Source organism: Galeopterus variegatus, unplaced genomic scaffold (genome assembly GCF_000696425.1).
Source record: "Galeopterus variegatus unplaced genomic scaffold, G_variegatus-3.0.2 Scaffold835, whole genome shotgun sequence".
NCBI classification, from domain to species: domain Eukaryota; kingdom Metazoa; phylum Chordata; class Mammalia; order Dermoptera; family Cynocephalidae; genus Galeopterus; species Galeopterus variegatus.
The window spans coordinates 532,523-556,478 of record NW_007726946.1 but is presented as its reverse complement, the minus strand read 5'-3'; the positions used below and the strand labels follow the sequence as shown (position 1 = coordinate 556,478).

General features: G+C 52.1%; 1 protein-coding gene across 2 annotated transcripts; it reads left to right on the top strand.

The window, feature by feature from the left end:
- On the top strand, positions 1-23,951 carry FA2H (fatty acid 2-hydroxylase). 2 transcript variants are annotated; one of them, XM_008572782.1, is made up of 7 exons: positions 2-90; positions 8,885-9,069; positions 10,684-10,826; positions 11,429-11,535; positions 18,551-18,723; positions 21,102-21,354; positions 22,553-23,951. In XM_008572782.1, exons 2-7 carry the CDS (start codon positions 8,983-8,985, stop codon positions 22,630-22,632), a joined length of 843 nt encoding a protein of 280 aa, XP_008571004.1. In that variant the 5' UTR covers positions 2-90; positions 8,885-8,982; the 3' UTR covers positions 22,633-23,951. The 2 variants fall into 2 exon arrangements, with proteins under 2 accessions (XP_008571003.1, XP_008571004.1); XM_008572781.1 differs by lacking the exon at positions 8,885-9,069 and having other exon boundaries at positions 1-90.
- Positions 23,952-23,956: the final 5 nt, after the last annotated feature.

Here is a 23,956-nt window from a genome sequence, read left to right as displayed (position 1 = left end):
TCCATGGAGAATGGGGCTGTAGCCTCTGCAGAAACTCTGAAGACAGACCCTGCTATCGAACCAAGGTTCAAAGTGGTGGATTGGGACAAGGTATCTGGCACAGGATGGAGTGGGGTCATGATTGGGGGCCGCTGGGGATGAGGAGCCAAAAGCTGCGGCATGTGTGACATGTGCCCAGGGAAGATGAGGATGGGAAAGCAGGTGCTCACAAGCATGACTTTGGGGCAGCAAACCCAGGCAGAGATTGTGGGGGAGCTGGGAAAAATGGCACATGAGGTCTCTGCACAGAGCCAGGCCCCAAACACCCCTGTAGAACGACTCTCCCACCAGGACCCCTGAAGGTGAGAAAGGACAGTGACAGAGTCAGCAGGCCCAGATATGCCCAGTTTGACCAATGTACAAGGCAGGGCTGTCCCAGGCACCTGCAGTCACTCAGAGTCACTGGCTGATACAGGAAGGGCACAGGAGCCTGCTGAGGCCAGGCAGGAGACAGGGCAGGAGCATCCTCAATGTTTGGGAGAAGCTGAAGGTGTCTGCAGAGCCTTACAGCAAACCTCTTTTGGTGTTTAGAGGACAGTGCCTTGCTATGGTTAAGCAGATCCCTACACAAAGCACTAGGACATGAACACAATTCAGCAACTTTGTGCCACTTTATAACAAGGATCACCAAAAAAAAAAAAAAAAGGCAGGTCCTATTTGTTGGTGAGGTGAGCCCTGGAGGAGCTGAGCAATCACAGGTGGAAATGGAGTGACTCAGTGAGGAGGGGGAGAGGTGGTGGTGCCTGGGAACCAGGAGGCTCTGGTGCTATTTCCCTCCAGCTTGGGTCATGAGACTGTCCCAAAGTCACGTTTCCATTTCTTGTTGGAATAGACACAAGTATGCATGTCCATAAGTGCTCACCTTATGTGCCCTCTGCCTACACTGGGCACTGGAGACACAGAAACAAACAGAACATACCCCTACCCCCCGAGAGTTCACAACCTGATAGAGAGGACAGTAGCCCCTCTCCCCACTCCCATAAACAGTTATTACAACATGAGGAGATGTGGGAAGCATGCCCAAGGAACACAGGAGACCAGAGGAGATGGGGCAGGGGGACTCCACAAACCCGTTTGCTGGATCCCTTTGGCTGGGACTCCTGAGGCCGCAAGAACTCAGAGATTGCACCTGTCACATGAAATTGCCACTGCCTTGGGAAGAACCCATCGGCCCATTGCAAAGACACCTTTGGGTATCCAACTAGAGGGGCCTGAAGAAGTTGTTCCGTGCCCCATCCCCTTCAAAGAGGCACATAACCAGAAGGAAAATAGAAGGCCAATGAGAGGAAAGCCTCGTCCTGCTGCACCGTGGGCCTCCCAACCAACTCGCTGGACCCTGGTTTCCTGGCCTCAACCTCTAGCTTGTCCACAATGCTCATGGCCAGTGTGGGGCATGGATGATGCCCAGGCCAGGGACCGAGATTTGGGGGGTCTTGGTAAAATGACAGACCTCTCTGGAAGTCTTGGGGGACTTGGGCTTGCTCTTCATTTAGGCAAGATGGAGGGGGAGCCACTAGCCTGGTGGAGTCAGGACTCTGCCCTGGAACAGGAAGAGCTTCAGAGGGAAATGAGGAGGGTCTGGGGAATGGGGACGGGACCAGAGAGGGAGCTTTAGCACGTGCTGAAAGGAGCAGCAGAGAAGAGTCCGGGAGCTGGCATCTGTGGGCTTGGCTTAGGGCTTGAATGTTGGAAAGGAAATGCTCTACAGAGACCTGACCAGGGCAGGATAAATGTGGCAGCCATCGGGACAGAGGGCTAGGGACTGAGGCTGAGATCCCATGTGGCCAGCCCTGCTCCAGGGGAGATTCCTCTACCTCTCCCTGAGCTGTGGTTCAGGGCTGACCCAGCCCATCACTGCAGGAGGCAAGGGGAGGATCGAGTGCACCCAGGTCTGGGGCTGTTCCACCATCACTGGCTGCACCCCAGGGGAGGAGGGGCGCTTCCTCCCCAGGGCTGGCCAGCACCTCCAGGTAGCCTGACTCACCTTCTCTGCCTCTTTCATTCTCTCTTTCACGCACTTTCTCTTTTCCTCCGCCTTCCTCCACTACCCCTGGGCTGAGAGGGAGGGGCAGGAGATGGCCCAGGAGAGGGTGTGGAGACTCCACTGGGGTCTGCTTGGATGCCTCCCCCAGCACCCTGAGAAAAGCCAGCATGGGGAGCTCTGCTTCCCAGGAAGAGTGAACAGTGCTTTCCTTTTTTCTTTTTTACTTTCAAAACGCTTGGCCAATCCCCAGCCTCTTTGGAGGGAACAGAGGCTGGGAGAGCCAGCGGCCCTGCATCTGTTTCCGGTCCAGGCCAGAGAACTTGGGCAGGTCCATGGGGTCTGGGCCTTGAGGAGCTGTAGAGAGATGCCAAGAAGGCAAAGCTTTGTCTGCACTCAGGGTCCCCAGGTGTGGGGAGGATTTGCACACCCACTCCTGGGGCAAAGGGACTTGCCAAAGTTAACCCTGTGTGCTTTGCATTCTGGGTGCTGCTGAGGAAGGGGGTCTTGGGCTCCCAGGGTGCCTCCCCAGCCCAAGAAGCTGGGGGACAGAATGGGCCATGATGGAAAGAGGAGGGGAGACTGGCATGGAGGTGCTGGGGGTAGAAGGATAGAAGGGTAGAAGGATCTGAAAAGACAGCAGAAAAGGCTAAGAAGCAAACCCTGGAACCCTGCCCTGCTTAGGGGTGAGGAATGGTCTGACCTTTGGGCTCTGCATGGAATTTTACCAGAACAATTCCTAAATTGTCCTTTCCATCACCCAGTGAGATGGGACGCACGCTTCCTTGTGGGACAAGAACCCAGGTTGTAGCTGCTCACTCTGAACATTTCTCCCCATTTTCCAGATCCCAGCCAGCCTGGGGCTTGCTCTGGCCAAGTGGCCACAGCTGCCCACTGCTCATGGCTTCTGGGCATACCTGCCCCATTTGTCTTACTGCCTCTTTGTGCCTCTTGACTGTGTCCTTTTCAGAGCCCTCCCTTGGGAGCCCTCTCCACCCTTCCCATTTTGGAGACTAGCCTCTGGGAACCAGATGGAACCAGTGTGATCTGAGGGGTTTGCAGAAGTTCCCTGCCCAGATCTCCCTGGGCAGCGAATTTAGCCTCAAATTCACACTTCTAGTGAGCTCTTGTCATTTGCCCAGCACTTTACATGGATTGCCTATTATCTGATTTAGTCCTGCTATCAACACAAGGAGATAAGGATTAAAATTATCCTGATTTAACTGATAAGGAAGAGTTTAAGTCTCCCGCCCGAAAGTCACTTGTGGGCAGGTTAGTGGCCAGCTGGCAGGTACTTCGAGGCCCCCTCCCATCTGCTGCTCCCCATCATGTGTCCTGGAACCCTTCCACCCTGACAGCTGGCCAAGAATAAGACCCTGGCTAGGAGAGGGGGCGACAGAGGGGAGGGAGGAGGCTGAGCAGGTCTCAGAAGTGTCTTCAAAGCCTGGCCACAGCCTCCTCCCTATCCTGCCTCAGGCTAAGCCCGATTCCAGCATAACCAGCTTCTTTCCAGCTCCCAGGCCTTCCGTGGGTGTAGGCTCTTCCCTCAAGAGACAGGTAGAATCAGCCAGCAAGTGTGTCACAAAACAAAATGCAGTAGTCATCTACCCAAACTCCCTGTCTCTGCACTTGACACATGCACACATAACCCTTGACATCAGAGTCCCCAGGGCCTGGCAGAGGTGTTGGTGTTGGACATACGGATCTTAGCCTTTCAGGTAAATTCAGGAAACACCTGGATCAGAACAAGCCCCCGGGCTGGTCGGTTAGCCCAGCTGGTTAGAGCATAGCCTGGTAATACCAAGGTCAAGGGTTCAGATCCCCATGCCGACCAGCTGCCAAAAAAAAAAAGAACAAGGGTCCTCTTAGCCAACCCAAGAGGAAGAGGACGAACCTCCACGCTGTGGGTGCTGGCCTGGCTCACCTCAGGCACTCTGCCTCCCTGGTCGCCTTGGACCCCTTTGCCCTTTCTTTCTCCTGGCAACCCTTCCCCCCCAGAGCAGGTGTCTGTAGGATCCAGCTGCCTGGAGGGAGCCCCATCGTCCTCCCCAAGGCTGTGCTCATCGGGTATGTTTCCTTGCCCAGAGTTCCTGGCCCCTCTTCAGAAGAGCTTGACAGTGCTCCCAAAGTACCGCAGGGCAGAAACCAGGCAGGTAGGCCAGGCACTGTCCTCTGCATCCCCGGGAGGCCAGTGGATGGGGCAGGCTGGGAGGCAAGAGGTGGCGCGGGGTGACCATCTACACTCCAGGTCTGTTTCTGCATCAGTAAGACGGAGATTATTGCTGCCCAGAATCATGGGCTTTGTTGGGAGGATCTAGTGGAGCATACAAAGGGGTATCAGAAAGTGGGATGCGGGCCGGCCCGTGGCTCACTCGGGAGAGTGCGGTGCTGATAACACCAAGACCGCGGGTTCAGATCCCATATAGGGATGGCCGATTAGCTCACTGGGTGAGCGTGGTGCTGACAACACCAAGTCAAGGGTTAAGATCCCCTTACCGGTCATCTTTAAAAAAAGAAAAAGAAAAAGAAAGTGGGATGCAAGTGAAAGGCCACCCTACCTGGCTTTGGATGGGAACACGGGCTGGCCTGGGGGCTGAAGTCACGTGGGCTTTCTGCACAGTGCTCGGGCCGTCTTTCCTCTTTCCCTGTGTCTCTGGCCCCCTCACCCCCTGCTCCCTGTCTACTCTCATCTCCCTGAACCCTCCCAGGGGTGAGCCTGAAGCCACCTCCCAGCCACCATGTCACCTGGGTGAGGGGAGGGTCACAGGGCTCGGGGTAGGAGGCAGGTGGTCCAGAGCCACCGCTGTGGACTTGAGCTTGTCCCAGTTAGACTGCGCAGGACAGAGTCCAAGAGCCCTGCTCGCCGCCCCACGGAGCACATGCCAGGCACTGCGTGAGGATTCCTCGTGGCCTCTGTGCTGAGGAATTCACAGCGTGGAGTCCTGCCTCAGCTGACAGGAGGCCTCCTGGCCGGGTGGCGAGGACTTGGGCTCAGGCTCTGCTGCAGCACCTATGGCTGAGCATTGACTCTTAGTCTTCCCATCTGTAAAGTGAGGTGGTCACAGTCCCCATCTTTCAACATTAATGGACATGAGGCCTATGCCTAGGCTGGCCAGTGACAAGGGCACAGAAAACGGAGCCAGGATTCTCGCTGAGCTTCTTGTCCCCACTCCCCTCCCCACAGGCCCCTGCTTCTTGGAAGCCCATCCTCCTCCTCTCTGGCTCAGAATGCTGCCCTGGAGCTATGTGCTCTGGGTGGGCATTTGGACATTTCTTTAAACAATTGGTGGTGGGTGGAGCTGCTGGCACCAAGCAGCTGCCCCCGGTCCCCACATTTGCCCTGTTGAGGAGAAGCAGATTTGGAGTACACTGCTCCAGGGCTGGGCCTGCCCCAGGAAAGTGGCCTGTAACACCCGGTCCCTGCGCTGCCCAGGAGGAGGGGGACTGGGAAGCAGATGGGGAGAGCAGAGGAGGCCCCCTCCCCACCCTGGCAGCATGCCCTTCTGCCCACCGTCTGGGCAGCAGGCTGTCCTTTCCCCCTCCCGGATACTGCTGCAAACTGCATTCCTGGCATAGCCCGGGGGAGGCCCTCCCCCTTCTCACGGGGGCTGGGGCAGAGCTGCGTGGGGAGGAGCACCAGAGCTTCAGCCAAACTCACCCCAACCTGCATCGGCTTCCTGGGACCCAGCCTATTGCGCAGGTTTTTTAATCACCAAAAGACCTGCACCCCAACCCCCAACAAGCTGCCTCTCTAGAGCAGTTTCTGAGCATATTCTCATGGTCATCCACGCACCCCGGCTTTAGCTGGGTGGCTTGAGTGCTGGATATGCTCTCTTTGAGCATCACTTTCCACAGTTACAAAATGAGGCTTTGCTATTGTGAGGGTAGCCATGGGAGCCCCCGATGCCTAGGCACTGTAGGCGTGATCAGTGGCCTGTTCCCCCTCCTTTTCCCCATCCAACCTCCCACAGAGGCCACAGACTCTGCCAATGCCTACCCTGTGTCCCCCAATCCTTAGGAAGTAAGGGATGGGAGGGGCCAGGGACAGAATCAGCTGGGAGGAAGAGAGCCATTTGTGTGGGAAGGCCCAGAGGCCAAGGGGACCTTGGTCAGGTAGAGTAGGAGGTGAAGGTCACCTGGAGTCCTTCCCATCTTACTGGGTCCCGAGCAGTCATCCCCTGCTATCCTCCTTTCTCAAAACCAGTTCCCAGCCAGCTGCCATGTTGGAATTGACCAGCAAGGGAGAGTCATTGAAGCAATCAGCACCCAGCTGAGACTTTCTCCTTTAGTGATTAGGACTGGAAGAGAACCTAGAAAGGACACTCTGTCAGTGGGTAGACCATCTAAATCAAAGTCAGAGCATACAGGGTAAATGTCCCAGTTCTTGGGAAATTGTGTGGAGGCTGCTATAAGCTGAGGGAAGGGAGAAAGGAGGTTCCCACTCCAGGACCAAACAACCCCATCTCAAGAGTATTCTCATCCATAAAATGGGGTCGAGGTCAGCAGCCTGGATTTCTGTACTTACGTGGAAGGCTCACTTTACTTCCCCTGGAAGAGCGGGACTAAGGCTCCAGTGGTAAAATTATAGGTGTTAGCCTTTGATGACTGAGGAGAATGTTGGCAGGGGAGAGAGTGAGGCCCTCTTGGGGTTCCTCCAGGGTAGTCCTTCAGCCCCAGAGCAAAGTGGCCCTCCCTGAGCTGCCATACAGAGGTGCAGTGTGAGCTAGACACAGAGCTGGGGTGCAAGGCCCTCCAATGCCACAGGCGGACAGAGGCAGCCTTGGAACTGACTCTAGATGCCAGCCTGCCATTTGTCCAGGTGGCCAGGGCTTTCTGGTCTACCCAGGGAGTAGCCAAAATTATATCCAGATGTCAGATGGGCAACAGGATGTCAAATGACAGACCCCTGTGTTAGTGGGCTCCGTTCCTGCCATACTTGCAAACACCTCTTTGGCAACCTAACTCCAGCTTTCCATACCTGCTCTGTCCTTCTGTCTCCTTCACAATTGGGTGTGAGATTCAGGCTGGAGTCCCTGCTTGCCACTCACATAAACATTTCTTCTTGTGTCTCAGTGGAATTAAACTTATAAATTCTATGCTGTTTTCTGCTTGCTTTGCCAAATAAGGGCAAAATGGATCAATAGGTAAAAATTTGCCCAAACCACTGCTAGGCTGAGAAAGAAACCTGCTTGGCCACAACCCTGTGCTACAGCTAGAAATGTTCATTGTCTAAGGTAGCTAAGTCTGAATTAAGTGTACAAATGAAACACAGGCATGGGGGTGACATGTGTAACATGCAAAAGTGGAACCTATAAAAACCTGGGGTCTCATTCGAGGTAGATGGTGATAAATTAAGGAAGCATATTGTCATCTTTAGAGCAACAACTGGGGGAAAAATACAAAAACGCATTGCCAAAAAAACAATAGAGAAGATTATATAGAATATTTTTAAATGCTTAATGCAAAGAAGACAAGAAAGGAAGAACAGAGGAGGCAAATAGAAAACAGCAAGAGAGGGCTGGCTGGTAAGGTCACTTGGTTAGAGTGTGCTGCTGATAACACCAAGATCAGGCCTTCAGATCCCCCTACTGGCCAGTCACCAAAAGAGAGAGAGAGAGAGAGAAAACAGCAAGAGGATAGACTTACTCTAACATTAAATGTAAATAGACTAAACACTCCAATTAAAAGGCAGAGATTATCTGACTAGATAAAAAGTAAAACCTAACTATATGCTGTCTGCAAGAGATGCACTTTAAATGTAAAGACATATACAGGTTGAAAGTAAGAGTGGAAAAAGACTGTGCAAACATCAAGTTTTGGGAAGCTGGTGTGGTTCTATTAATATCAAAGTGGACTTCAGGAAAAGGAGTATTACCAGGGACCAAAATGGCTATTTCCCAATGGTAAAGAGGCCACCTCACCAAGAAGACATACTTGGGCAGCCTTGGGGAAGTTCCTCAGCCTCAGTTTCCCCACCTGCAAAATGACAATAATTATAGTACCTGCCTAGTATGGTGAGGGTCAAGTGATTTAATACATGTAATGTGTTAGAACAATGCTTGGCACACAACAAATGCTCTGTGTTAGCTCTTAGTGTTACTGCAGTTGGGACAAAGCCTCAAGCTCTCACCATGACCCTGGCCCAGCTTTTTCTGAGGTGAGGCTCTGCAGGCTGCTGCAAGATAAGGTGTAAACACAAGCTGCTAGCTGGTTTCTCCAGTTCTTTTTCCTGGTGATGGTGGTGCAGGGACGTGTGTGTGTGCATGTGCACGTGTGTGCATGTGTATGTTTAGAGACCTAGGGCAGACAAATGGAAGGAATGAGACAGCACACATCTAATGAATCCATTTGCTGCTAGACCCAAGGAATGAGGTCAAGGAGACTGGGGTCGGAAGGCACCAGCAACTAGGCAGGTTTATGATTGCCTATTTAACTGGTGCCAGGGTGGGATGGCTCTGGGCAGATCTGGGTCGTCTTCCAGCCTGAGAAGCAGGAAGTGACCTCTGCTGCTGCAGGAAGGCAGCCAGCACCTGGGACCTGCCAAATTCACATGGCAGGAGCCACAGCCTTCTTTGGGCCTTTTCCCCTGGTTACAAGCACAGAGCGAATGTTCAGTGACCTTGCCTGCTTGCTCCAGTCCCCCTACACCCCTGCTCCAAGGCTGATGGTGAGACTAGCTTTACCTCCAGAGGGACTGGGAGCATGTGAAGATTGGTTCCTGGGAGGCCTGCTGGGGCTGAGCCAGCTTTGATGAGGAGGCCTGGGCAGGGATGAGATTCCAGCCAGTGCCACAGGAAAGCAGACTTTCGGAATCCCTGTTGGCTCTTTCTCCCAGGCTTTTGTGTGTTCTTCTTCCACTTACAGCTCCTGCTCCTCTTCTTTCCTGCCTGTCACTGCTACCCTGCCTGCCTGCAATGGCCACCTGTCTCCCCTGTACTGGAGAATAATTAAGCCCCCACTGTATGCCACACTCCATGCTCACTCTGATTGTGGGTGCTGGGGTGGGGCCCACCAGCTTCACAGATGAGAGAAATGGGGGCCCCCACAAGGTAAGGACACCTGCTCAGGATCTCACAGCTGACTGATGGCAGAGGCAAACTTTGAAGGTGGTCTGCTGACTCCAAGTTCATTGTTCTTTACTGTTTTGGGTCCAGATTAATCTTCTTCAATACACAGACTCATCAGAAATCTTCACGGGCTTCCCATTGCCTCAAGCTGTGGCCTCTAAACTTTTTTGATCTTGCATCCCTATGAGTAAAACTTTTTGAGCACATTCTCAATTATATGTCCATTTGAATGATCTATAAATTATTTGCATGTGCTGATGTAGTCTTTTATTCTGTGCATTAGAACACATACATTCAAATGTGGTTTAGAGATGAGATAAATATACCACAAATAGAAAGAGGGGCTCTAATTTCTCCCTGCCTCAGGGGATCAGCCTGTGAGTACCTCTGGGGTACACATAGTCCCTGCCTTGGACACGACTGGCCTGGAGGATGAAGCATCATTCCTGGGCCTGATACAGGGTGTTCTGTTTTCTAAAGTCCTCAGTGGATTTCCTCCTGCTGTCCACAGAGCAGTGTCAGGGAACCAAATAGGCCACAGTCGTTCTCAACTCCACATCTATGCCCATGATCTCCCTCCTCTCTTCCCCTCTCCCCCTTGCCAAATCCTTCATGTTGTGTGAGCTCCAACCCAACCCCAGATCCTCTGCAAAGCCCTCCTTACCTAACCTGGACCCGGGTATTCATACCAAACATTCTGCCTCTGGATCTCAGCCTGCCTTGTATCACCACTAAACCAGCTTGCTTAGCATGCCTCATCTTGCTGAACACTTACTGCAGGTACCATTATCACCACTTTCATTTTATAGCTGGAGAAACAGAGGCTCAGAGAAGTCATGTAATTTTCCCAAGGTCACATAGTGAGTGGTAGAACCAGGATTTGTACCCAGGCCTAACCCCAGATTCTGAACTCTGATTAAGCACTAAGCTATACAAAGCAAAGATGATCTCCCACATTCCCATTGATTCTTCCTAGCACCTGGCATAGAAATAAAATAAATACACACATACATATATGTATTATGTACACACACATATACATATATATATAATGTTGAGCAGATTGTTGAATAAATGATTGTTTGAATGGATGAGTGAATGAATTATCCAGGGCAACACCAAGAAGAAAGTCTGTGGTGGAAGGGAAAGGGTCTACTTCATTCTTGATACAGAATGTACTGTCTCCTGTACCTGAAGAGTCCTGATTAAGACTTTAGGCATGGCTGAATCTGGGTGTTCACATATCATCACCAGAAATCTCTCTCCCTAGCTCTCAGCTTGAGCTAGCTGAATCCTCAGGAAGGCTCTACCTACAACTCCAGGCTCACCCTGACAACTTAATAACTGCAGCAGGAAGAGAAGGTGCCTGATGGTTCATTGCACTGGCTTAGGTCACGGGCCTGTTGTGGATCCTATGGCTGAGGCCAGGGGGCTGTGATGAGCAGCTTGGTCAGTTCCAGGTCACTGAAGCAGGAGGGTGGGTAGCCCCACACAGACCACAGGAGGGGGTGAGTGGGAATGGGACACTGTAACCAGGAGATGGGAGAATGAATGTAGGAGGGCATGAATATCAAGTGCTGACTTTGTCTCTTGCAGGACCTGGTGGACTGGAAGAAGCCTCTCCTGTGGCAGGTGGGCCACTTGGGAGAGAAGTACGATGAATGGGTCCACCAGCCAGTCACCAGGCCCATCCGCCTCTTCCACTCAGACCTCATCGAGGCTCTCTCCAAGACTGTCTGGTGAGCCCTGCTCCAAGCCTGTGGTGGGTTGTCCCTCTCTCCTGATGATGCCAATCAGATACGGAAGGGAAAGGAACAACTGCATCCCTCCCCAGAGCCCAGGCCTGTGCTGTAAGCTCTTGGGGAGGGTGGAACATGCCATAAGCATAATCCATTCCTATGCACGATTTTGTCTACCAAATGAGGGACAACCTGACATGTAGCCAGAAACCACTTTGAATGTCACCCCTGCTCTATTCCATACTCCTATGAGGGGTTGCCAGCCTCTAAAGCCCATGGGAGTGATTTTGCCTGCAATTAACTCCTCTGCCACAAGAGATCAGCACCTATCCAGCGGCACAGAGTCAGTAGCCATGGGGACACAGTTCTTTTCTGCCAATAACATCTCAGAGACAGGGGCAGATGGACTCACACCCTCTCTCCTCTTTCCTCTTCCCCTGCCCCCTACACCAGTGTCCCTTTGGCCTCAGGTCTCCATATACTTTCTGCATGTGCTTTGGTGTTATCTTGTCCCCTCTAATCGAGATGTGTGTCTCTAGAGAAGCTGGACCCTGTCGAGCCCCTGTGTGTGTATCTCTCACATCCTGATGGTCCTCCTGCAGGTACAGTGTCCCCATCATCTGGGTGCCCCTGATGCTGTATCTCAGCTGGTCCTACTACCGAATCCTCGCCCAGGGCAATGTTCGACTCTTCACGTCATTCACAACAGGTAACACCAGGTTCCTTCCTGACTTGCTCCCATGGATTCTGGAGGCAGGAGACCTCTCCCCAGTCCTGAGTTTCTGAGAACACAGGACCCAAAACCACATCACAGACATTTTTAAGTGAAGCCCATTTGTAGAAATAGTCTTCCAAAGAAAAATTTTGTCAGACTCCTCCCACCCCGCAAATGGATACAAGAACCAGCAACACATCAGCAGAAACTAAATGAAATAATTTCATCAGGTGGCACATCAATAAAGAGGTGGAGGGCTTCTTGCTGAATCTAATTCCAGAAAATGTATGACCTGGGATTCTTTATCAAGAAACTAAATGAAATCAATTCATCAGATGGTATGGCCGAGAGCTGGACTTGGACTGGTCCATGAATAGCACAGGTTAGCAGAGAAAGATCTGGGAGTGTCCTAGTGTGTCTCCAAGGCAACGTACTACGCAGCAGAACACCAGACTGGGAATAACAACCCACTCACCTCTACTGAGCACTTATCATGTGCCAGGACATATGCTAGGCCACATGCTTTCCAGGGACTGTCTCATTTAACCATCCAGGCAAAATGGTTACCATGAGAAAGGTACTATTATTATCTCCTTGTAGAGTTGAGGAAATGGAGCCTCAAAGATGTCAAGCAAGTGATTCATGGTCACGTGGTAAGCATGTGGATACCAGATGCCACCCAGCTTCTAGTAGTGGGGCAGGGGACAGTGGGGCACCTCACTGTCTACCTTGGGCCTCCAGGTGCATGCCACCTGCCCAAGTGGTCTGTCCCGGCACAGCTTGCCTCAGGGAGTGCCAGAGTAATGTGACTCTTAGGGAGCTTCCCTCTCCTGATCACACCCCACTTTCCTGACTCCTGGCCTTCTGAGCCCCACTCGCTCTCCCAGGCGCGTCTTCTCTTTCCCACCCTCCCAGACTTCTCTCCTGCCCACTGCTCCTGGGAGCAGCCAGTCAAGGGCCTGAATGGCTTAGATGAGAGAGGCCATAGCCACCACAGCATTGGGAGCTTCCGTTTATCTACCTCACCCAGGAAGGGGCAGGGGACGAGCATGCTGCAGAAAGCACCCCCTCAACCCAGCCCAGAACTGTGCCTGATCACTGAGGGTCACCACGTGTGCCTCACGAGCCAAGGTTACCCTTTTCTGCCCACGCTGAATAGCTCAGGCACAGCACAGGGCTTGTTGCTCAGAAGGCCTGCTCTCTGAATCGCCCACTGTCCGCCCAGAGCTCCCCTAACAATCACCAGCAGTGGCAGGGCTGCCAGCACTGGTGGCTGGAGGGGGAAGGGGATGCTGAAGCTTTGGCCCAGGTCCCTCTGCTGGATTCCTCCAGAGATGCCACTCAGTGCCAGCTCCAGCTGGATAGACAGACAAGGGTGATGCTGGGGTGAGGAGGCGGGCAGAGGCTTGACCTATAGGAGGGGACTTTTCTGCACAGCAGGGAGGGTGATTTGAGGGTTCCATCCGCACCACAGGCCTCTGCAGACAGCTAAAATGTGCCTGTCTAATAAAGGCCCAGTGTAGAGAGTTAGTAAACCTGTGACTGTGATGCCAATTATGGTGGCATGAGAGATACGTCCCCACATGCCTCCCTCATCCCACAGCTTGTCTTGCAAGGCACAAGCCACAGATAGAGAACATAAGCACCCACAAGGCAAGGCAAGGGGAGACTCGGCAGGGTCCCAGTGCAGCTGCTGGACAAAGCATGGGCTGGAATAATGCAGGAGAGTCAGGGTGCCAGGGGGCAGTGGGAGCTGGATGGAGACACCAGTTCCCAGCTGAAATTCCCAGATGCACATGTGAAAATGCTATGAAAAGCCAGTGGTGTTCTGCAAATTCAGGAGGGCCCCAGAGCAGTTCCTGGGAGTCTGTCTGAGTGCCAAGTGGCATCCTAGAGGAGGATGCCAGCCTCTAATGGGATGGTGTTGTGGGAGCCCCAGCTAAGGTCAAGACCAAAGTCTGTGGCCAGGGAATGCTCCTTTATGTCCAGTCCTTTCCCTGCCGACAGAGGAGCTGGGCAGCAAGGAAAGGCACTGCGGCTCTGAGTTGGGGGAGAGGCAGGACGCTGCAAAACTCTTCCACCCTCAACCAGGGACCCTCTAGAGCTCTGCAAGGAGAATCAAGAGGAGGACTGCTGTTGGAACATAGATGTATTTTGACTCATTATGTTTAGAAATTATAGTAGCTATTTGTTAAATATCAGGAGTATTATATTATTAGAATAAGTACTCATATAACACAATAAAACATTGAACTTTCAGAAAGAGAGAACAGACCGATAGTTACTACAGGTGGAAGATGGGGAGGGAGAGAGAGGGTTAGGGAATAGTTGGGTAAGGGACACAAAAAGTAATTATGATTTGCAATGATAAACATGCTAATAACTCTGATTTGATTATTACATACTGCACACAAACACTGATAGTCAACTGTACACCATAAATATGTATATCAAAAATAAAGAAATATACATATATAACATTCATACTCACCATAAAATCACGTATTAGATGACCTGCATCCTAACAAGAGCTCTTCACGATGACAGGATATTTTACTGCTGAGAAAACTATAACACATAAGTAATGCAGAGCTAGGATCTGAACCTAAGTCAACAAATCCAAAGCCCATGCTATCTGCACTTCACCAGAGTGTTCTGAAGGACCCCAGAGGTGTCAGGGTGTCCCTACAAGCAGGGCCTCTCACCAACCAGAGCAGCCCAGCCCCAGCCCAGTGGCCCCGTGCAGTCAAAGCCAGCAGAGCTGTCAGACAAGCCTCTTGTGCCAAAAGTGGACTTGGCAGGCCCACTGATGAGAGGGGTCAGACCAGTTTAAAACCTGGATGGGGACAGATGGAGCCTTTGGAGGTTGCATCTTGGCTGCATCACATGTTAGTTCCCAGGTGAGGTTGAAAAATCTTTTCATTGCACAGAGATTTGTTTGGAACCCTGTGTCGGAATGGGGCTCAGCCTGAAACATGGCCCAAAGAGCTGGAAGGCCACCTGCCCCTCCTTGCTTTCCTCGGCTTTCTCCCTTCCTCAGAAGCCATCTATGGCCATCCGTCCTGTGCCTGCCCCCAGCGTGCATGTGGCTTGGGCCCTTCAGAATGACTTCCTTAACTGAACCCGAAGCCACCTCCCTCTGGGCTTGGTTCTGCCCTTAGAGCAGCACAGAGCAAACCTTGTCCATGTCAGCCCTTCAGAGACGTTTTCTTTCACCTGCTCTTCTCCTAACAAGTCTCAAAGCACCTGCTCTGTTAAGCACTGGAAGACCCAGACCCTGCCCATGAAATGCTCATCACCTAGTGGGGAACGAATGAGCAAAACGGCAGCCACAGATTAGCATGTAAAGGGTGATGTCAGGGTGGGGGTGGCAGAGCAGGAGCCATGAACCCAACCTGGGCAGGGGCGAGGGGAGCTGCACAGGCTTCACGCGGGGGCTGAATCTCCAAGGGCAAAGGCAGGGAGGGAATTCCAGAGAGAGAAGCAAGAGCAAAATTATGGAGCTGGGGGAAGAACATGGCAGATCTAAGGAACCGTAGTGGCTTGCTTTGGCCCCAGCGCAGGTGACAGGGAGAAAAGGCAGGGATGTGACTGGCAGGACCAGGTCTTGAGGGACCTTGGGTGCCATGCTGTGGGGCTTGGACTTTGCCTGAAAGTCAGGCGGCACCGTGGAAGGGTTTTCACAGCATGTGGAGGCAGGGAGTGGGGTGGGAGGCTGATGGCTGCCATAGGGACAAGAGGTGATAAGGTAATGGGATTGAGAGCAGTGAACTGGCCCAATGTATGTATATATTTTTTAATTGAGCTGCGATTCCCATAACATAAAATTAACCATTTTAAAGGGAGCAATTCAGCAGCATTTAGTACATTGACAATGTTGTGCAACCACTACCTCTGTCTAGTTCCCGAACATCTTCGTCACCCCGAAAGGAAACCCTGCACCTGCTGAGCACGTGCTCCCCATCTGCCTCTCCCCCAGCCCCAGGCAACCAACCATCTGCTGTCTGTCTCCATGCATTTACCTATTCTAGACATTTCATATAAATGGAATCACACATTCTGTGGCCTTTTATGTCTGGCTTCATCTGCTTTGCCAAGAGATCTTAAGGAGCTGGAGCTGGCAGAGCATTGTGACTGGCTGGATGGATGTGGGGAGAGGGATTGGTTGAGCCTGACTCCTTTGGTAATGTGTGGGGTCAGTGCCCCTCATTAAGGGAGGGAACCCAAGAGGAGCAGCTGGGAGTGCTGGGGTGGGCAGGAGGGAAGTGGGAGATGATTGGCCTCATCTGGGAGATGCTGACTTTGGGGGCCCTGTGGACAACCACGTGGAGGTGTCCGGGTGCATGCCTCTTCCCTGAGGAGCAAAAAGGACGTACCGGGGTGGGGGCTGGTGGTGGAGGGGAGGCTGTGGAGGTAACAACTCTTCCCTCCCAATCATCTACCCAGGGCCTCTCTTCTCCATGAAGTGGGAGGCTGGGTGGAAGGAGAGGGGATGGAGAAGAGTGGAGAATTTTTTTTTTTTTTTTTCGTGTCCGGCAATGGATCGCAACCCTCAGTGTCGCGCCTGTACCGGACCAGGACCGGCAACGGGATTGTGACCCTTGGTGTCACACCCGCACCTCACTCAGCCAGTGAGCGGGAACCGGTCTGTATGTGGGATCCGAACCCTCGGCGGGAGCGCCACCATGCTCCCAAGCGGCGCACTGTAGCAGTGCGCCACCGGGCCGGCCCAAGAGTGGAGAATTTTGAAGGCAGTGGAGAGGCAGCTGTACTTGGAGACATAAAAGGATCAGCAGGAAGGGTTTGGGGTCTAGCTGAGGTTGAAGGCGCAAGACCCGTGGTTGTGAGAATCTCCCTCTGTGCTCAGCTGCTTGGGTGGGGGGTGGAGAGGCAGGTTCTTGTACTGATCCAGAGTTGGGGGAGGAGGGTTCGTGGATGCAGGTGAGAGAGATGGAATGAAGGTCAAAGGAGAATGGCTAGCTCTGGAAAACAGTCTGGCAGTTCCTCAAAAGGTTAAACAGTTACCATATGACCCAGCAATTCCACTCCTAAGCATGTTCCCAAGAGAAATGAAAACATCTGTCCACACCAAAACTTGGCCATGAATGTTTATAGCATCACTCTTCAGAATAGCTGAAAAGTTGGGGCCGGCCCGGTGGCGCACTGGATAGTGCGCCGCCTGGGAAGCACGGCGGCGCTCCCACCCGAGGGTTTGGATCCCACATACAGACCGGTTCCCCCTCATTGGCTGAGCGAGGCGCGGGAGCAACACCAAGGGTTGCGATCCCGTTGCCGGTCCCCGGTCCGGTACGGGGGCAACACTGAGGGTTGATCCATTGCCGGACACGGAAAAAAAAAAAAAAAAAAAAAAAAAAAAAAAAAAAAAAGAATAGCTGAAAAGTAGAAGTGACCCTGGTGTCCACTGACTGATGAGTGGATACATAAAATGTGGTATAGCCATACAATGGGATATTATTCAGCCTTAAAAGAGAATGAAGTTCTGATACATGTGACAGCATGGATGAATCTTGAAAATATTAAGTAAAAGAAGCCAGTCATTAAAGACTACATATTGTGTGATTCCATTTGTATGAAATGTCCAGTATAGGCAAATCCAATGGACAGAAAATAGATGAACGATTTTCTAGGGCTGGGAGGCGTTGGGAAGAAATGGGGGGTGACTGTTAATGAGTACAGCATTTTTGGGGGGGATGATAAAAATGTTCTAAAATCAACTGTGGTGAGGGCCGGCCTGTGGCTCACTCGGGAGAGTGTGGTGCTGATAACACCAAGTCAAGAGTTAAGATCCCCTTACCGGTGATCTTTTTTTTCTTTTCTTTTGTCCTTTTTGTCTTTTTTCGTGTCCGGCAACGGATCGCAACCCTCAGTGTCGCGCCAGTACCGGACTGGGACCGGCAACGGGATCGCAACCCTCAGTGTTGCGTCCGCACCTCGCTCAGCCAGTGAGCGGGAACCGGTCTGTATTTGGGATCCGAACCCTCGGCGGGAGCGCCGCCGCGCTCTCAAGCGGTGCACTGTAGCAGTGCGCCACCGGGCCGGCCCTTTAAAAAAATAAAATAAAATCGACTGTGGTGATGGTTATGCAACTCTGTGAATACACTAAAAATCATTGAATTGTACACTTTATAGGGGTAATTGTATGATACAAGAATTATATTTTGATAAAACTGTTATTAAAAAGAGAGTATTGGTTAAAGTGTGTGTTATAACACCAAGGTCAAGGGTTAGGATCCCTGTATCAGCCAGCCACCAAAAAAAAAAAAGAGAGAGAGACAAACAGTATGTCCAAAGCAATGGCTCATGGAGAAAAGAAGTAAAGCTAAGAGGGTGAGGACAGATAGAGAAAAAACAGGGACAAGACCCAAAGTCCCCATGAAGTCAAAGAACGAAGGAAGTGGAGAAAAGAAATGAGAGCTGCAAGGACTGCGTGTTGTCATCAGAGGGTTGGATTCTGGGGCCTCGCACGTGATGATGATGCCATGGCCCCAGGCCTCTGGTCTGCATCCAGGCTGATCATCTCCTGTTTTCCAAATCTTCCTCATTCGCTATGATTTCTGTGCTTGGTGCTTCCGGTCCTTCCTGCCCCACAGTCCCTGGTGGCTCACATTTTCCATCAGTAACCCCCTGGCTTCATGGGGATTGTCCTCTTCTCCTCCCTCATGCCACTGAGGCAAGGTCACCCTTCCAGGCAAAGATCTGGCACCTGGCCGTAGCTGCTCCTCCAACAGTCCCTCTAAGGAAAATCTGTTCTCTGGCCAGTAGCTCCACCATTCCCGCAAAGGACGCTCCTACCCCCAGGACAGATTCTCACAGTTCCCTTTCCATTTTGACTCAAGAGCTCCAACAGTGTGGCCCCAGAGACACTGGACACAGGGTTGCAGCTCCCAGGCTGACCGGGGTGGGGAGGTGGGGATGTCTGGAGCCACTGCCATTGCTGCGCATGGGGACCTGTCGGCCCTGACCTGCCTCTCTCTGCTGCCCCATGCAGAGTACTCGGTGGTGGTGCCTGAGTCCGTGTTCCCCGGCCTCTTCATGCTTGGCATGTTCCTCTGGAGCCTCGTCGAGTACCTCATCCACCGCTTCCTGTTTCACATGAAGCCCCCCAGCGACAGCTATTACCTCATCACACTGCACTTCGTGATGCACGGCCAGCACCACAAGGTGAGCGGGCGGGGTCCCACCCCAAGGACCACCCCAGGCAACCTTGCAGCTACAACCAGCTCCTGGGAGCTGTGGGTCTTCCTGGGAGTCTGGTCATGGGTTGTTTGATATTGCTCAGAGGGGTGGCTGGGTTGGGCATCCTAATCTGAGCCAGGTGGGGACAGAGAGAGCACGTGTGCACGCGTGTGTGTGTGAGCACGTGTGTGCGTGCACACCATTGTTATTAATACCGGGCACTCTGCATCATCTTCCTTAATCCTCATAACAACTCCTTCATTCATTCAGCAAATGTTCATTGAGTGCCTACTACGTGCTGGGCACTGTTCTAGACATCACTGAACAAAACAGACAAAAACCCATGCCCGTGTGGACCTTCTTTCTGAAGATGTTGCTACAGTTCTCCCCATTTCATGGAGCAGGGAACTGAGGCTTGGGGAAATTAAGGAACTAAGGAACTCACCCCAGGTCACACCTGGCACAGCCAGGATGTTCTGTGGACTCCAGAGTCTGTGCTCACACCCACCCACCTATCACCCTGGAGCTCTTCAAGGACTACATGACAGTCCCAGAACCTGGGACTGGAAGACAGGACTGCCCAAAGGAAGCTACACTCCTCCTGCCCAGCAGCTTCTCTGTCCCCACACTGTGCTGTCCTTGGCCTGTCCTAGAGTGTCCCTTATTCAGCTCCCATGCTCTTGACTTTCCTTACATTCCCATCTCCTCAAAATTGAGTACTTTCCACCGAAATTCTGTTCTCTGCCAGGCATAAATCAGAGAAAATGTGGCAGATCTGACACTTTCAGGACACAAGTTCAGATGTGGAAAACAAAACCAAAAGAGACCCTCATGTTGCTGATACTCAGATTTCACCCTCATTTCCCAGCAGCTACTCAATAGTTCGTCTGAAGGAGCTCAGCCAAGTTCAGGACTTTATCAGCTGACTCAGAGACTCCTCAGATTGGTCAGACTTGTTGCCCTTCCAGCTCTCCACAGAGTTGATCTGTGTTCTCAGGGGCATTCATAGCAGCCAGTGTCAGGGTGGGTGTCCAGTCCTGGGCCAACTTGTTGCTCGGGTATGCTCTGAGAGGTACTACAGCCCAGGCTCTCAGGTCGACATTCAGCGCCCATCTGGCCTTTTTTCTCCAGGGCAAGCTGAGTCACTGCCGTGTACCTCATCCCACTTGTGATACCTTTTCAGATCCACTGCCCCCCATTAGCTAACTTTCCCATCCTCAGGAGACAGAAGAACTTTCTCGAGGCCACTCTGCATCCCAGGGGCTGTCTCAGACCCCCTCTTCCAAGACACTTCCACACCAATATACCCAGTCCCCTACTGCCACACCGTGAAGACACAAGGAGCTTGTGTGGTACACCTGGGCTCCAATCAGGCACCGACTCTCAGATCTGCAAATCTGTCTATCTGAGGGTCTTGATCCAGTCTTGACCTGCCGCCGGCTCATACCAGCACACAAGAGAAATAGTGCAAACCCCTTCCTGGCTTCACTCAGTGATGTCACATTGGTAGCTTGAAATCAGCCATGGTGGGAGTATTTACACCACAGGAATTAGCAAAACCCTGATCAAGGCTCACTCTTCCTCCTTTCCACCCTCCCTCCTTTTTCTGAGAGCTGGTTCTCCAGCTCACCACTGGTCTTGTTGGAGGGCGGCCCACACCATCACATGACTCTATCCACGTGGCCTCTTTTCTCTCTCTCAGAATACGCACCAAGCAGTCTCTGAAATCTTCCCTCTTTGCCAAGCCGTTGGCCCTTGAAGCTCAACAGCCAAAGGTTTGGCTCTTTTGTTCTCTGGGTCACTGTGACACCATGCCCTCTGAACAAGGAAGGCCTCCTGTTTAGATGTGTGGGTGGGGAGAACATCTCTACTAACACTTCCAGGATCATCCCCCTGCGAAACTGTATTAACTTCAGCTTGCCGATGGGTCATCCTCCCAAACAGCATCAGGCCTCCGTCTAGGTACCCTGTGTCCAGAAAGCCCCTCCAGCCAAGGGCATGGTATTTGGCGGTGGGGCTCTTGTCTAGCACCTAACAAATTCCAGAGCCAAGTCAGCACACCCGGGCATCCTTCCCCACATCACACCCAGCCTCATGTTCTTGGGCAGTTTGCCACATCCCATCCTGGCTTGGAAACTGGGAGTAGGACAATCTCTCTAGGTCTTTCAGTATGGTGCCCTGCCCTCCCCAAAGCCACCAAAGGTGCCAAGCTTACCTATGACAGATTGCTGCCCTCTCACAGAATGTCTGGGCTGCTCTGCTCCATCCTTCGCAGGGAGTGTCTCTGGCTTGGCACGCTGTGGTCACAGACAGGCTACACGGCTCTGGGCTATGTCCTGACACACAAGCCTCTCCATCCGCAGGCACCCTTCGATGGCTCCCGCCTGGTCTTCCCTCCCGTGCCAGCTTCTCTGGTGATCGCCTTCTTCTACGTGCTCTTACGGCTCATCCTGCCCGAGGCGGTGGGGGGCACTGTGTTTGCTGGGGGCCTCCTGGGCTACGTCCTCTACGACATGACCCATTACTACCTGCACTTTGGCTCGCCACACAAGGGCTCCTACCTGTACAACATGAAGGCCCACCACGTCAAGCATCACTTTGCACATCAGAAGTCAGGTGAGGATGGGCTGGCACCCCCCAGTCTCCCCTGTGTGTTCACTGATCTATTTGACAGCTACCATTGAGACTCCACAGACCACCAGGCACTTAGCGGGCTCCCTCCATCCTGCTTGCTGGTGCAGGTGGCCGTGCAGAGACAGACAGACAAGGAAATCAATAAATGGCAAAGATAATGTCAGACAGTGAAAAATGCCATAAAGAAAATAAAACAAGGTGATATTCAAGGAACCACATAGGTGGGGGGAGGGGTCCAGCACCATCCAATAAAATATGTGGACCACATATATGATTTGAAGTTTTCTAGTGGCCACACTAAACAAAAACAGGTGAAAAGATTTTTAATGTATTTATTTAACCCAATATAACCAAAATATTTTTATTTTAACATCTAATCAATATAAAACAATGTTAATGAGGTATCTTACATTCTTTCTCTTATACTAAGTCTTTGAAATCTGTGATATATTCTGCACTTACAGCACATCTCAATTCAGATGCTATATTTTCACTGGAAATACTGGATCTGTATCTAGACTTTATAAAATGTGCAGCCAAAAAAGTAGATTCACATACATAAGTTGCTCCAAGCATGCTTAAAAGTTTTCCAGTAACTGAATCAAGTATCCATTTTTACATGGAAATTTAATTAGAATTAAATGAAATTAGAAATTTATATCCTCCATGGCTCTAGCCACATTTCCAGTGCTCAGTAGCCACACGTGGCTAGTGGCTACCACATTGGGCAGCAAAGCTCTAGATAAAATGGTCCAGGAAGGTGTCACTGCAGAGATGCCATTAGAGCTGAGACCCAAATGAAGAGAAGCCCACATCCAATGTCTGAGGAAAGAGTGTCCTGGGAACAACTGGTACAAAGCTGAGGCAGAAATGAACTTGGCCTCCTCAAGGACGTGCCAGAAGCTGGAGGTGAGAGGGAGGGAGAGACAGGCAGGGAATCAGGCCAGGAACTGAGGCCAGATGGGAATTTGGATTTATTCCAACTATATCCTGGGGACACTAGAAACACAGGTGTCCCGCCTTTGACTCCTGTCAGGCTGGCCCCGGGAGCTGGGAGCCCAGTGGAACTGATGTTGAAATCTTCCCTGCATGCCAGCCCTACCCCGGTTCCCTTCCCAAGCACATTTCTCCCTGCTCTTTCCATAGATTCTCATCTTTTCCCCATTGTCTCCCTCTCTAGGATTTGGCATCAGCACTAAATTGTGGGATCACTTTTTTCACACCCTCATCCTGGATGAAGCCCACCCGAAGACCCAGTGACAACTCCCAGACCCTCTGTCCTGCCCTCAGCTGGGCCCTGGCCCCTGCCCGACCCCCACCCCCACCCCTCTTCCGGGCCCTGCTAAGAAGGTTGGCTTGGCCAGGCAGCCCTGGGGCTTGGTGGAGGGTGCCGAGAAGACCCTTTGGCAGGACTGCCCTCCTGACCCACCATAGGGAGGGTCACGTCCACTTGGTGGCCAGATGGCCCACAGGGACCAGCTCCTTCCTGGAGCATCCCAGCCTAGAGCCTGAGCCCGCAGTAGCTTCAGGACCTGGCCAACAGTAGCAGCCCCACAGGGAGTGAAGGAAACTGACCCCTGGGGCCATGCCTGTTTCCCCACTAGGCCTTAGCACCTCGGGCTCCCTAGGATCTTCCCCACATGGTGGAGCTACCAATATTCACATCAAGGAGCATGGTCTGTGGGGCCCGTGGTCTCTCCCCCGTCTTCTGTCTCCCCCTCCTGCCCTTCCTGGGGAGGGTTTGGTGGCTTTGAGGTGGATGAAAGGCTCTCACAAGAAAAGACAGCATGATGCCTCCCACAGGCCACCCCCAGACCCCGGGGCAGCCCCTCTGTCCCCTGCCAACACAGATGCCAGCTGTACTGCCCACTGCCTCAGGCTGCGATATACCCAGTGCTCACACAGCAGCCTTCACCTGCCTGTGCAGTTGGGCCAAGGGTGGCTAGCATCATCTCGAGGCTGGCAGGAACCCCAGCCCCTTTCTTTATGAACTGCCAGCTGCTCTAGCCATTCCCCCTGCCTCCAGAATCACAAAGCTGCTCCCCAAAGGAGGCTAAAAAGGCCTTTCCATGGGCGGGAGCCCCAGCCCATCTCCAGCCATTCTTGGCCTCCACCTGGCACAGGTGGGCACCCCCCCACCAAGACCCTCCCAGCAAGTGCCTCCTGAAGCCGAGGAGCCTTCACGCAGTGCCTTATCTCCCCCTCTGCTTTCCTGCCTCCCTCCCCGCACCCCAGACCCCGCAGATGAGGTTCCCATCCCTTCCCCCTCGTAACCAAAACCCTCACTGCTCTGAAGAGGGTCTTATTTATAAACGATAGAAACGTTCTGTCTGACCCCAGACCAAGTAGCCAGTCGGACAACGCTTTCTAATGCTACGTGTTGAGCTTATGTAAAAAATCGTTCCATTCTTACCCACACCATTACTACTTGAAACTTTTTAAAAACTCACTGAACGTAAAGACTAAGAGAAGCAAGTTGACTGATCTTGTGATTTGTACTGTTTACTGCGGAGCTATTTAAAGATTTTGGAATATACAAAATAAATATACAGTTGTGAAATAAAGATAAATAAATTGTATATTT

Coding starts and splice junctions, on each gene's coding strand:
- FA2H (XM_008572781.1), top strand. CDS start 4: ATGGAGAATGGGGCTGTAGCCTCTGCAGAAACTCTGAAGACAGACCCT. Junction 11,536..18,550: donor CTTCACGTCATTCACAACAG/GTAACACCAGGT, acceptor TGCCCCATGCAG/AGTACTCGGTGGTGGTGCCT. Junction 21,355..22,552: donor CTTTGCACATCAGAAGTCAG/GTGAGGATGGGC, acceptor CTCCCTCTCTAG/GATTTGGCATCAGCACTAAA.